Genomic DNA, 14,466 nt, shown 5'->3' with positions numbered 1-14,466 from the left:
AGATGTTGAAATGGAAAATGGATTTGGCAACTTATTGGCTATGTGAGGTGAGGAAACGACATCAAGATTGCAAATCTAAGTTTGTAAAATAGTGGTACCTTTGAGAGAAATGCAAATTTGGGAGAGAGGTGAATTATGGGATAGTTTTGTTTTGAACAGAATTCAAAATCTATTATCTCAAGGCTCAGGTCTACAACAATACAGTTTCAGAAATCATAAGCAATAGAAAACTGAATCCATGGAAGCTAAGGTCACTGAATTAGTATAGAGATAAGAGGCCTAAAAGCTTTGGGGTTAAATCTTCAGTTGGGAATGTGATATAAGAATGACAATCCAATAAAAGTGAGTAGTATATTATAAAAACAATTTTTAAAGACTTACAATGATGAATGAAATGTTCATAATTTCGGAAGAATATTGCTCAACCCATGACAGACTAAAATGCATTGAGATGAAATTTTAGAGATGACCAAGATGGAAATTTATTCTGTTGATTACAGTTTGAATAGCCCTTGCCTAGTTTGGAAGGCATTCCATTCTCGTGTCTTCCCCTTAAAATACTTATCTCCTTCTCTTTCCTTTTAATCAGGTAGGACAATACATAGCAGGCATTTATGTTTATTGGTTACCTGAAATGTAATGGCTCCTCTGGGTCCCAGTTTACCCTTCTGTAAAAATGGATTGAATGGAATGATTTTAAATTTCTCCTAGTTCTAAATCCCATCATTTTATAAATCATACAGCTGAGACAGTAGATTAACTCAGTCTAAACTTACTGCTGTTTCTACTCTCCCATTCCAGTTCCAAATTCCATTATCCTTCAAACCTGTCCTACATCACAAAACAAAGTTGAAAAGGCAGATTTTATTTTTCTACTCTGAATAAGGACAAATCAACCTTTGCAATCTCCTTCCAGCAAAGGTTAAATCAACCTAAACATAGAAAATCCAATATTCAAGTTTTAGAATAAACCAATGGACTGAAATTTATTTAGGGTCATATGACAGCAGTAAACTGTAAGCAGCATCTTGTGAGTGGGTAGTCACAAGTCTCCAGTCTATGAGCAGAAATCAGTTTATATAGTCAGGATCAGAAATCAAGGTTTATATAAGTCCGTAGGTTCTGCTCCCAAGCTCGGCTCTTCTCTTCTCTTCTCCTCCCTTTTGTCCAAAGTGGCAGTTCAGGTGCTCTTTTTCTCTCAGCCACAGCCTGAAAGTCCCTACTGGGAAATGAGTGACTTGGAATTGGGAAGCTGGCCTGTAATCTAAATCTTCCTGATCTCTCTTTAGGACTGTGGGAATGGGAACAGTCTGCCCCTCAGCCAGGGGCCCTAGTCTGAATGCAGGCTCCCAACCTCCCTTTACCAATAATTAGAAGCCAGGGCTAGAGGCAGGAAATCTTGAAGGCAACAGAGATGGCTGAGGACAGGGATAAGAGGTGAACAGTAGAATTGTTATGATTAGGGTCTCGGTAATGGGAGCTGCAAATCTCACAGTATTTTGGCAATGGAGAACAGAGCCTGGGAAGAAAAAGGGAAAAAAAGAGTGAAGATGAGCCTCTTTTCAAAATTAAGTTCAGTTGCTACCTCTTCTATGAAGGCTAGTCACATATCTCTTCCTCTAATTTTCCTAAAGTGCTTGGGAGCTCTTGTGTCTTTTGTTAAACCTAATGTAATACTTATGCACAAATGATCACAGACTTAATGGTAGGAGATCTAGAAGTTATCTAGTCCAACTTCACCCACTATTTTACAAATAAGGAACTAAGACCCAGATTAAGTGATTTCCCCAAATCAAAGGACCAAAATCCCAAACTGTATAGTTGTGTATACCCAATCTCCAGCATACACTTATATTTTAGATATAGATTTTGCAGGTATTTGATAAGTCTTCAAAAACTGTATTACTAGAGAGGAGCCCCAAGACTGGTTCAGCTCTGGGGTTGAAAAGGATGATCAGGTCTTTAAACCATGTTCCTAAGGTACACTCTCACCACCACCAAGGAAAACAGGGCCCTGCTGCCACAGGGAACAATCTAAAGCAATCAGGATCCTTGGGGGAAAAAGAAGCTAGGCATTATTGACCATCTACTCTTTAATGAAATAGGGCAAAATACTGTAATAGCAATGATGATGATAGCTAACATTTATAAAACTTATTATATGCTTTACAACTATTATCTCATTTGATCCTCACAACCTTGGAAAGGAGGTAGATGGAGAAAGACACAGAAGAATCACAGCAGACCCAATGGTTATCACCTGCAGGATATATTTAGAATTGTTTGATAGAGAAGATCTAATTCCGTTCCAGTTGATCAATGATGGACAGAAACAACTACACCCAGAGAAGGAACACTGGGAAGTGAATGTAAACTGCACTATTGTCATTCTACCCAGGTTACTTTTACCTTCAGAATCCAATTCTTAGCGTGCAACAAGAAATTTGGTTTTACACACATATATTGTATCTAGGATATACTGTAACACATTTAACATGTAAGAGACTGCCTGTCACCTAGGGGAGCGAGTAGAAAATTTGGAAAAGAAGTGAATACAAGGGATAATGTTGTAAAAAAAAAAAAAAAAAAAATTTACTCATGTACTGTCAAAAAAAATTATAAAATAATTTTTTAAAAAATTTTAAATTGTTTGGAATTTAAAGTCCTACACCTGTCAGATTGGGCTAAGATGACAGGAAAAAATGATGAATGTTGGAGGGGATGTGGGAAAATTGGGACACTGATGCATTGTTGGTGGAGTTGTGAAAGAATCCAATCACTCTGGAGAGCAATCTGGAATTATGCCCAAAAAGTTATCAAACTGTGCATAGCCTTTGATCCAGCAGTGCTACTACTGGGTTTATATTCCAAGGAAAAACTAAAGAAGGGAAAGGGACCTGTATGTGCCAAAATGTTTGTGGCAGCCCTTTTTGTAGTGGCTAGAAACTGGAAAATGAATGGATGCCCATCAATTGGAGAATGGTTGGGTAAATTGTGGTATATGAAGGTTATGGAATATTATTGCTCTGTAAGAAATGACCAGCAGGAGGAATACAGAGAGGCTTGGAGAGACTTACATGAACTGATGCTGAGTGAAATGAGCAGAACTAGAAGATCACTATACACTTCAACAACAATACTGTATGAGGATGTATTCTAATGGAAGTGGATATCTTCAACATAGAGAAGAGCTAATCCAGTTCCAATTGATCAATGATGGACAGAATCAGCTATATCCAGAAAAGGAACACTGGGAAATGAGTATAAATGTTTGCATTTCTTTGATTTTTTCTTCCCAGATTATTTTTACCTTCTGAATCCAATTCTTCCTTTGCAACAAAAACAACAAAATTCGGTTCTGCACATATATATTGTACCTAGGATATACTATAAGATATTTAATACGTATGGAAATGCCTGCCCTCTAGGGGAGGGGGTGGAGGGAAGGAGGGGAAAATCTGGAACAGAAGGGAGTGCAAGGGATAATGTTGTAAAAATTTATCTATGTATTATGTACTGTCAAAAAAAATTAAATTATAAAATAAAATAAAAAAGAATTTAAAGTCCTAGACAATGGAGCTCTCTCTTTTCTAGGTTCCCTACACCCTACTCTCTGTCCCACATTCTCTGACATCCAGAGATTATGACCTCCTTGCAGTTTCTCCCATGACATTCCCTGTCTACAGACTAGGCATTTTCTCCAGCTGTGCCTCATGCCCAGAATGTTCTCCCTCTGCATCTTCATCTCATGGCTTCAAGTACCAGCTAAAACTCCACTTTGCACAAGCTTTTCCCCGTTTTCCTTTATTACTGGCACTTTCCTCGTTCTGATTAATTCCAGTTTACTCTATGTTTGCATGTGTTTCCTAGAGCCAGGAAAGGTAGCGAGCCTTTCTTTGTAACTAGGGGGCCCGGCCACTTTCACGAAAGGTAGCTTCGGTAGGCTAGTGGCCTTGCACTAAGGGCTCTCCCGGGCCACCTCGAGGAAGCTGAGCCAGGTCTCTGCCTCCTGGCTCACACACACCCACCCAGGCAGCTCCTCTTGCCGGGAGGTAGCGCATAGCCTGCCCTGCCACCCCGGGGCAGCGCACATCAACGGAATCCGCCAGAAGGCATGGATTTTGCCACTGCGGGCCCCCGGGTCTCGGGCTCCGACAGGTCGCGCAGCTGCCGCACGCCTCCCTCCTGCGCGGCCCGCAGGAGTCTCGCGGTCTGTGGGTCCCAAGCTCTCCACAGCCCCAGGTCTCTGCAAGCTCGTTTTCCGCATTCGTCTTCTCTCCCCGGGAAGTGCCTGCGAAGGTCCTGGGGACCCTCGGGGAAATCTCCCCCCACCCTAACCACGGCTTCATAGGAGTCCCGAACAGCTGCTGCCGCCCCTCCTTCCAGAGGTCACTCGAATCAGGGGCCAGGGTGAGGCGCCGAGGATGGGTGCGACATGACTGTCCCGGCGGAGAACATCAAGCCTGCTGCCTCCGGGAGCAGTTACAGGACCAACGTGAACCGAACACTCTTGGCCTAAAACACCTAGTGTGTAATTCTTTTAAACTAACCCAGCAAAAGGAAGGCAAAGCCCCCTACCCAGAACTGCTCCCCACGGACCAAAACGAAGTAAGTTAAACGGTGACAAGATTCCTTTAGGATCCCCGGCTCCAATTCCGGAAACTTGAAAGAGCGCGGCAATTTTCAGTAAGAATAGCAATCAGAGCCAGGTCAAGATTCAGTTCCGGCGCCCGCACCGAAAACGATCCGGAAGCAGATAGCTGAAGACAATGCGCCTGCGTCAAACTTCAGTGCGAAGGAATGGCGCGGTCAAGAACTGATGTAAAACCTCAAGTGTGCCACCTTGGCAGCATCCATATAAGTTTGCAAAATGTACAGCGGGGAGCTGGAGTAGGGCGAGGGTCAGGGAAAAAGATAGAAATGTAATTCTGCGCCTGCGCCATTTCCCACGTTTTCTCCACCCCTTAGCAGCCCCTGTAGATTCGAATGGCCCTTTAGCGGGAGGTTGTCGCGAGCCCAGAGGCGCGAAGGCCTCGGTGGGGGAGGGGAGGGCGCTGGCCGTTATGGTTCTTCGTTTGCATAACGCCCCACAATGCTCCTCGTTCCTCCCAAGGTGGCCCCCAAAGCCCATTTCCTGGGGCCAGAGACGGGGTTTCAGTGGAGTCAACTGCCCAAGGAAGGTGGGCACAGGCCTGCAGGGTGTAGCCAAGTCTAAACGTGAATTAGGGCCACGCTGCCTCTCACTCTTAGAACAACCAACATTGGAGGGCTGGGCTGTTGTTGAGGGCAACAAAGAGCCCCGTGTTGCTGCAGGCCCAGACTAGCCCCTAAGACAGGAGGAGGAGGAGGAGGAGGAGGAGGAGGAGGAGGAGAAGGAGGAGGAGAAGGAGGAGGAGGAGGAGAAGGAGGAGGAGGAGGAGGAGGAGGAGGAGAAGGAGGAGGAGGAGGAGGAGATGGACAAGGGCAAGGGGACAACTAACAGGATGGCTGGTGCCTCAGGTTAGCGACCTTTCCTGTGACAAGTCACTTCTCTGGGGGTTGGGGTTAGAGCCTTTCACTCCCTAGTGTCATACTTCCTTCAGTCTCTAGAGGGAAGGGACAATGAAGAAATCTTGGTCACTATCCTGGAGGAGAATAGACATGGGGCTCTATTTGGTAGAGCTGACAGAGGGGATAAACTGGTATAGGAATGATTGGAGAAGTGGAGATAGGGGATGGTGTGAGCTAATTGGCAATTTGGAGAAGAAAATAGAAGATAGGGATAATGAAATTGAACAAGAATTGGAGATGAACTATGATGGAGGGGTGAAGATAAAGGAAAATGGGATGAAGAAGGCCTTCATAGTTTACTGCTAAAAGCCATCCTAAAAGAGCTCTCTGTTCTCACATATTCTATAAACCAACCCTTTCAATAGTTTCTTCATTTTCTCCTTTGTGTCAGTCTCCTATAAGAAAACATACTTTCTCCTTATCAACTCCCTCTCAACTTGTACCCTTCAATTTATGTCCATGCGCATGCCCCCCCAATCTTCAAATTCTTCTTATCCACTGTCTACTAACATGTTCTAAAGCTTTTTTTCATCCTTCCCTAAAGCCTCTCTTGACCCTAACACACACTCAAGCTATTTCTGTTTCATAGCCAAACGAAAAAAGCCTCCCACTATCACAATTAAAACAGTTCTCTCCAAGGTTATTAATAATTTCTTAATGGCAAATTACTAACTTTATAACATCAATGGCTTTTTCTCAGTCCTCATCCTTTTTAACCTCTTAGTTTTTCACACTGTTCATCACCCTTTCTTCCTAAATATTTTATCTCAATTTACTTTTCATTATATTTCTCTCTTTTGGTTCTCCTACCTGAATGACCATTCCTCGGTCTCCTTTAGTGGAATAGCATAGGTTTCAAACCACTAAAAGGTGGTTTTTTAGCTCACCTAAGGCTCTATCTCGGACTCTTTTCTCTTTCTCTGCAACATTTCTTTTATATCAATTCCCCTCTATACAAAGGTCTCTTAAATGTATATATCTAGCCCTAATCGATTTTCTAAATTCCAAGTCCTATATCAATTAGTTCCACAAAACCTGTTAAGTATCTACAATGTACTAACCACTGTTAATAGGCACTTGGGATACAAAGACAAAAACATTATGAATAAAGTATTAACTGGTTGCCAAACATCTTTATCTGGATGTGTTGTAGCAATCTCAAACTCAGCATGTCCAGAATAGAACTCATTTCCCACCAAGTAAGCAGCACTCTTCATACCTAGCCAGAACCATTTCGATAATCTCCAGGTGCTCTTTCTGCTTCCAATTTGTTCCCTTTCCAATCTACAATAATCTATCTAGAAGCAAAAAAGATCTTGCTAAAATCATGGCACTCCCCTAATCTAGAAAATATTGTTTTGTTGAACTTTATATAGGCTATTATTGGGTCTAGGATAAAATACAAATTCCTTAACTTAGCATTTAAAGCCAGAATCTGGTTCCAGTTTCCCCTTCCCAAATTTATTGCACACTACTTTCCTTCATTAATGTCATAATCAAACTGACCAGTAGGTCAGTTTGCTTTTCCTAGAATTTGGCACTCCTGTGCCATATTGTGCCTTAACAGATTAAGAATAAATTGAAAAGCTAGACCATTATGTTAGACATTCTACCTGTGAGATATGTAGGGAAAGACTTTCCAACTTCACTTAGGAAAATGCACAAGAAAAATGTCCCTCATTTCTGGAATATATTCCACCACATTTCTCTTAGAATTCTTAGCTTCTGTCGAGATTCAACTCAGATGCAAATTCCTACAGAAATCCTTTGTTAATCCTCCTAGACTTTGATTTTCTATCAAATTATCTTATATTTATGTACTTCCACATGGAGTTGAGGAATATCTACATCAATGAAATCACAGATCAACTAGAGTACTAGAATATATGTATTCCATGTACAGAACAGGGACATGTTTTTCATGGTTTCTTTTGTAATTCCAACCCCATCTGTGCCTTGAACAGGACAGGTATTTAAGAAATGCTTGTTAAAGTATTGAATCAATGAAGGATGATTGAGAAGAATGGAATGATGAAAGCTAGTTAAGGGGGATGATGAGAAAAGGGGAGATAACTGGGAATATGGGTGAGGGATAACAGGAAGATGATTGGAAGATATGCAGTAGATTGAATTTTGATACTCTGAGAGAGGCGTTGGTGAAAGGTTCTCCAACCCTACTTAGTCTGGGTCTTGCCTTCTTTGGGTCTGAGACTACATTTCCCATGTTCACTAGCGTTAACCAAGATCTCGGGCATTTTAGCTAGCAGCCTCCAATGCCCTCCTTTGTGGCTCCGCCCCTGCCCTATTTCACTGATAGGGCAGGGGCAAGGGGGACTTCCGGAAGTCCTATTCTCCTAGCCCTTCCTTACCACTGTTTCGGGACTTCATCTCCCGTCTTCCATCGGGAAACTTGAACATCTGCGCTTGCGCTCCGTGTACTTTCCTGCCCTTCTGTTTCTCTTTCCTCTTTCCCCCTTCCCCTCCCTTTTACGCCCTCCCGTCCCCTCCCCCTCCCCTTCCCCCCCCCCCCCCCCTGCTTCTCCTGCCGCGGTCGGGTCCGCGGCCTTAGCTGCGCGGCTTCGGTGCTGCCGCTGCCGCCCCTGGGAGCAACCTCTCCCTCTCCCTCCCTAGTCCCGGCCCGGTAGGTGAGTGGGAGGGAGGGTGTCTCTCCGCACGCTAGGGGCGGGACCTGAGGACGCCTAGCCTTGGGGAGGGAGAGATCCTAAGGAAGAATAGGGGAGGCCAAGGCGGCCTCGGACCTAAGGTGCGCGGAGACGCCGAGGGCCCTCCCCAGAGAAGTCCTAAACCCCGGAGACTCTGAGGGCCTCGGAGGGAACAGTCCAGGAAACCGGCCCTGCGGAAGTTGGCTGGGACTCGGCCTCCTGGGGGGAGGAGAGGGCCTTCCGGGCAGCTGAGGGGGCCGGTAAGGAGTTGTGGAGAGGGCCCCTGGGCCAGGCCTGGATCGCTCTCCCCCAATAGACAGACAGACAGACAGACAGACAGACAGACAGATAGATACTCACACGTTCGAGCACGCACACACACACACACACACACACACACACACACAAGGTGTGGGGGGAGGGGGAAGTCGGGGAAGGGGGAGAGTAGGAAAGGGGAGGGACACGGGTTTTCTGAGCCTTGGGGGAAAAAAAGGCTTAACCTAAAAGGTGAGTGATGGAGAAGCCTTAGTGTTTCGGGTCAGGGGAGAGGCTAGAGAGGATTTCTCATCTGGTTGTGGAGCAACACACCCCGTAACTGCCTGGAGAGGGGAATGGTGATCCTTCCTTAGGAAAGGGGGCCAGGGTAGCTCTGGAGAGGCTGGCCTTTCGTCCTCCAAGCTAACTTCTTTTCCCTCAGCTGACGTAAAGATGAGTAGCTCAGAGGAAGTATCATGGATCTCATGGTTCTGTGGCCTTCGTGGCAATGAATTCTTCTGTGAGGTAAGATTTCTTGTCATTAAGTGCTCCTCAAAATCCCCATTTACTGATTATCCTCAGATACAAATGTTTTCCAGTGTGTCTACTCCCTTCTAGGAATTAGATGCTTAGTCTCGTTTCTCTATGCTAGCCACACAGGGCTTGTTGCTTTCTTTTAGCAGTCATATACCATGTCATTATGACCCTAAAGACAGTCTGGATCAATCTTATTTAGTAGACATTACCAAGTCTGGTAGACTCTATGGACACCTCAGAATAATGTTTTTAGAGACACAAGATTACAGTGGAAATAAGCTGTGTTGATAGTTACCAAAATGTTGAATGGGGGGGGGAAGTTCGGGGTCCCCAGACTAAGAACCTCTTGTCATAAGGAGAAAGACTGAGATAGCTTCTTTAGATTACTGTCAGATTGAAGTAATTTGCTGTAGTAGTAAGGGCATTGAGATGAAGCGCCTATTTAAGGGCAAAATAGATAGTTATGCTATGACATGTCAGTGGTAACTTGTCTCCCCTCCCATCCTGGTGCTAGTAATCCAAAAGCCAGAGTTCTTCCCTCACTTCTTCATTCTAACAGGTGGATGAAGACTATATACAAGACAAGTTCAACCTCACAGGGCTCAATGAACAAGTGCCCCACTATAGACAGGCACTAGACATGATCCTCGACTTGGAACCTGGTGAGATACCCACTTATCCACCCCCTCCCAAATTTAATTTTCCCAGATGCCTGTGTCTTTTCCCTGATCCCTAGTTCCCTGACTCTCAATCTCCTAGTTCTTTTTCAGTACACATATAACTTTTTTTTTTTAATTAAATTAAAATTTGTTTTTAATTGTAGCTTTTTATTTACAAGATATATGCATGGGTAATTTGAACCTTGTCTTCTGTTCCAACTTTTCCTCTCCCTCCCCCCGCCCCTCTCCTAGATGGCAAGTAGACCAATACATGTTAAATATGTTAAAAGTATATGTTAAATACAATATATATACATATCCATACAGTTATTTTGCTGCACAAGAAAAATAGGACTTAGAAATAAGGTAAAAATAACCTGAGAAGGAAATGAAAAATTCAAGTGGACAAAAACAGAGGGAGTGGAAATGCTATGTTGTGGTTCATACTTATTTCCCATAGTTCTTTCACTGGGTGTAGCTGGTTTTCTTCATTATTGAACAAATGGAACTGATTTGCTTCATCTCATTGTCAAAGAGAGCCACATCTATCAGAATTGATCATCATATAGTATTGTTGTTGAAGTATAAAATGATCTCCTGGCTCTGCTCATTTCCCTCAGCATCAGTTCATGTAAGTTTCTCCAAGCCTCTCTGAAATCATCCTGCTGGTTATTTCTTACAGAACAATAATATTCCATAACATTCATATACCACAACTTATCCAACCATTCTCCAATTGATGGGCAGCCACTCAGTTTCCAGTTTCTGGCCACCACAAGAAGGGCTGCCACAAACATTTTGGCACATACAGGTCCCTTTCCCTTCTTTAAGATTTCTTTGGGATATAAGCCCAGTAGCAACATTCCTGGATCAAAGGATATGCACAGTTTGATAACTTTTTGAGCATAATTCCAAATCAGCACACAAAACTCTTAACCTAAATTTTTTGTAATAGAATTCCTCAGTATTCTGCTATACAACTTATACCACTTCTTGATTTTAATTGCAAAGTTGCCTTGCCTTATCTCTGCCTTGCCTTCCTCCTACCCCCAATTTTTTCCTTTCTCTCGGTGTCTTTCAATCTTTTATTGCCAGCTAATAACCAGATCATTTGTGTTGGTTCATGTTACAGATTTGTGGGAGGGAAAGTAGAGAGAACTCAGATTTACATAGTAATATTTTGAGGAAAGTAGTGTTTTTCTAAGATGGTTAGCCAGTTGGGCCCAGATTCCTGGGCAGGGTAAGGGTGAGTGGGCTGGGAACAAAAGGAGGGTGGAGGGAAGATCGACCTGATTGGTATTTCTTTGGGATGGGTAGGGTTCAATATGAAAAGGGTTGAATGACAGCTGACTGGCTCCTGGTTTGGGTGTGGGGGACATGTTTCAGATGAGGAATTGGAAGACAACCCCAACCAGAGTGACCTGATCGAGCAGGCAGCCGAGATGCTGTATGGATTGATTCATGCCCGCTACATCCTTACAAACCGTGGCATCGCCCAGATGGTGAGGTTATTCCTCCTCAATCCAATTCTGTTTTCTGATTTTTAAGGAAATGAAAAGAAACTTAAGTGCACATTACTTTTTTGTTATCCTTAGAGTAAGAAAACAAGGGGTTAAAACTTGCATAGGACTTTCCCTCTGGGAGGATAAAGTTTGAAATTAGGCTATTCCACAATTAGTTTTTGTTTATTATTTTATTATTCACACATTTGTGGAGATTACTATCTTCATTTTAGATGACCAGTAGTTTCACAAGGACAAAGTTAAGAAATTTCATGTCTAAACAAAGAAGTCATAACAAGGAAAAGGAATAATTCATGTAGTTACTCTGTGTGTGTGTGTGTGTGTGTAGGGAGGGAGGGAGGGATTCATGTAGTTTTAAAGATTGGGGCAGCACTTTATTATTATATCTGTAGTGGAAATGTGTCCCAAGAATATTTATACATCAATTTACCAAGATCTAGAAGTAGACCCCCCCCACACACACACAATTTATTTGTATGTATAGACTCTGTTGACTCTGCTTCTATATCTCAATTATATTCCCCTTCTCAGTTGGAAAAATACCAGCAGGGAGACTTTGGCTATTGTCCCCGTGTATATTGTGAGAATCAGCCCATGTTGCCCATTGGTAAGTTTTGGGAATAGAGGGGAAGGAATTCCTAAGGAGGAGCAGAGTTGGGATTTATGGAACCAAATGCTTGGGTTCTTGGTTGGAAGCTGGGGGAAGGTGAAGAAATCAGATGCTGAAACTGCCTCCCATTGTTCTTAGGACTCTCAGACATACCAGGTGAGGCCATGGTGAAGCTGTACTGCCCCAAATGCATGGATGTTTACACCCCCAAGTCGTCCAGGCACCACCACACAGATGGTGCTTACTTTGGCACTGGCTTTCCCCACATGCTCTTCATGGTGCATCCTGAGTACAGGCCCAAAAGGCCTGCCAACCAATTTGTGCCCAGGTGAGAATTGAAGAATGGGTTAGGTCTCACTATCATTCTTGGGAACACTTCCTTGGAAACTGAGTGGAGATAGTTTGTTGGGAGATGATCACAAAGGGCACTCTTTAGATTCCACTCAATAGTGGGATGAGAATGTAGGGATTAGTCCCAGTTTTCCCTCTTATCCTTTCTTCTCTCCAGGCTGTATGGATTCAAGATCCACCCTATGGCCTATCAACTGCAGCTTCAGGCAGCCAGCAACTTCAAGAGCCCTGTCAAGACCATCCGCTGATTTAGCTCCTCCCCTTCCCCCAACACCTCAGGCTGTGACACCATTCCCTCTCCCCCAGTACACACACACCTTTCCAGAACCCCTAATGGTTTTTAGTTTAAATTAAGAAGAAGTCATTATTGTGGTGGTGTGGTGGGAGTATGAAATAAAGTGGAGGAAAAGGCACAGCTTCAGCCCAATGACTGGGGGGGAAAGGGGAGTTTTTAAATATGACCAAAACCTGGATACTCATAGCCTACCACTCATCCTACCCCCACCCCAAAACTGCTCTAGTTAGCAATATAAAATGAAAGGTTATATTTGAGAGAAGAGCAGAAGTCAAATTTAGAGTATAGAGATTAAAGTCAGATCATAGAAAGGTGGTGGGTAAATTATTTAAAATCCTGACATCATTGAGAATTTCTAAAAGCATCCAAGCTTTCTATGGTTACTGTCTCTTTAGAATTTTTCCAAATTCTTTGAAACAAAATTGGTTTTAGAAACTAAAGAATGGTCATCTAAACCCCCACAAAAATAGTTAAATCTGACAGGAGCATAAATTATGCTGGTTGGTAGTTGGATGGCTTACAGCTCCCAGGCAGAAGCCTGCATTATAAGGTCAACAATGCCTCCCTGGAAAAAAGTGACTAGATTAGGCAGGCCCGCCTATTGGGGCCATGCAGGATCTGCCTCCAGCCCTTGGCGCACTTTTCCACTACAACTTTGAAGAGCAATTTTAGAGCTTTAGGACCCTGGGTGGTGGACATTCATGTGAAATTCAGGAATGGACTTAAGTGTTATCATCCAATTAAAAACTGCCACCTCTTGAGTTGGAAGAGTTTTGGATGACAGAAGTCACCCGCCCATAGATGGAAATAGAACCATTTTTGTCTTACTCCCCACTCCCAAGCTCACTAGCCCCTTCCAATGAAGCTTCACCCAAGACCTTGAGTGGGTGAGAACACATTGTTCCTCTGAGTTTGTGGGCAGCTCTTTCTTCTCCCACCCATCCCTACCCCCCACACGTATGCATACATACAACTCTCTTGGGGGAATGGCAATAGCGATATAAATCCTAATCTGTAATGGTCTTGCCTTCTAAGGCAACACACTGATTGCTGGAGTTGCATCTTCTGTTAGGAATTATCCCTTAAATTTCTGTCCTTATGGAGTGTTGCTGGACTTGACCTTGGGTAAGCATGTTATAGAGCAAAACCCTGGATTGATTTTAAAGACTTGAATTCTTTTCCCATCTCTGCCACTTGGGCAAGATAACCCTCTTGGGCTTCAGTTTCTAAAAACAATGTTCTTTTTCACCTTTTCACTTTGTGTCCAAATTGATTTGGCAACAGAAGAGAAAGTTGGCTACCAAGAGAGAGGGTTTGTATTGTTGCTCTAAGCCCCTCTTCTCTTAGGAGCCAAACTCTGCCTCAACTCCCCCTTCCTTTCTTCCCTAATATCTCCCCAAACTAATCCATTACTACCTATGGATGTATCCTAGAAATTGGGGAGCTAGGCTGCATCTTGGACTCTTGACATCTACCTTACAGCCAAGGGTGGAAGCTGCCTAACTACCATTGTTCACAATGGTGAGTGAGCTCCACCCCTTTTCCCCACCTCATTAAGCTGATAAAACTTTCCAGATCTTCCAGTCTTGTCTGAAACTACTTAAATCCAGAGTCTCACCCTTCACTAATATTTAGACTGCTTTATATTCCCAATTATACTAGTCCCAAACTATCTTGATGGTTCCTGCTACCTTCAGCCTTACTGCCAGCTCTTCACTGTCCTCATTCTGTACAAAAAAATACTAAGATAACAAATTGATTTACTCTACCCTCCTCCCCACACTTCACCCTCTCAGTATCTTCCCCTCTCTCCTTTAATTTTACTCAGAGTCTTCATGTTACCATACATTTCAAGGCCATCCCTACAAATCTTCATTATAGCATGGTTCTGTCTTTTTAACCTCAATAGTGGGAAAGTTTGGGGAAGGATTCACATACCTTGAAGGCGATAAAAGTAGTTAGACTACCAAAAAAGGACAGTGCCCCAAACTAAGCATTTGAGGGAGAAGAGGGCATGACAGAG

At 43.3% G+C, this 14,466-nt stretch overlaps 2 protein-coding genes across 7 annotated transcripts; one reads left to right on the top strand and one right to left on the bottom strand.

The window, feature by feature from the left end:
* Positions 1 to 985: 985 nt before the first annotated feature.
* On the bottom strand, positions 986 to 4,389 carry GPANK1 (G-patch domain and ankyrin repeats 1; the record flags this gene model as incomplete). The annotated part of the gene is given in 7 exon segments (XM_074264724.1): positions 986 to 1,220; positions 1,223 to 1,425; positions 1,427 to 1,519; positions 1,985 to 2,017; positions 3,946 to 4,066; positions 4,069 to 4,146; positions 4,149 to 4,389. Coding segments are annotated over 7 exon segments (900 nt in total), but the record flags the coding sequence as incomplete, so codon positions are not given.
* On the top strand, positions 4,269 to 12,561 carry CSNK2B (casein kinase 2 beta). Of its 6 annotated transcripts, none has more exons than XM_074311424.1 (7): positions 4,269 to 4,872; positions 8,911 to 8,993; positions 9,565 to 9,667; positions 11,051 to 11,166; positions 11,719 to 11,794; positions 11,936 to 12,125; positions 12,306 to 12,561. In XM_074311424.1, the coding sequence occupies exons 2-7, from the start codon at positions 8,922 to 8,924 to the stop codon at positions 12,394 to 12,396; spliced, it is 648 nt and encodes a 215-aa protein (XP_074167525.1). In that variant the 5' UTR covers positions 4,269 to 4,872; positions 8,911 to 8,921; the 3' UTR covers positions 12,397 to 12,561. The 6 variants fall into 6 exon arrangements, with proteins under 6 accessions (XP_074167525.1, XP_074167520.1, XP_074167521.1 ...); XM_074311419.1 differs by having other exon boundaries at positions 4,401 to 5,180; XM_074311420.1 differs by lacking the exon at positions 4,269 to 4,872 and adding an exon at positions 5,061 to 5,499.
* Positions 12,562 to 14,466: the final 1,905 nt, after the last annotated feature.

This window comes from Sminthopsis crassicaudata, chromosome 4 (genome assembly GCF_048593235.1).
Source record: "Sminthopsis crassicaudata isolate SCR6 chromosome 4, ASM4859323v1, whole genome shotgun sequence".
In the NCBI taxonomy this organism is placed as follows: Eukaryota; Metazoa; Chordata; class Mammalia; order Dasyuromorphia; family Dasyuridae; genus Sminthopsis; species Sminthopsis crassicaudata.
This window is presented reverse-complemented; position numbering and strand designations above follow the sequence as displayed.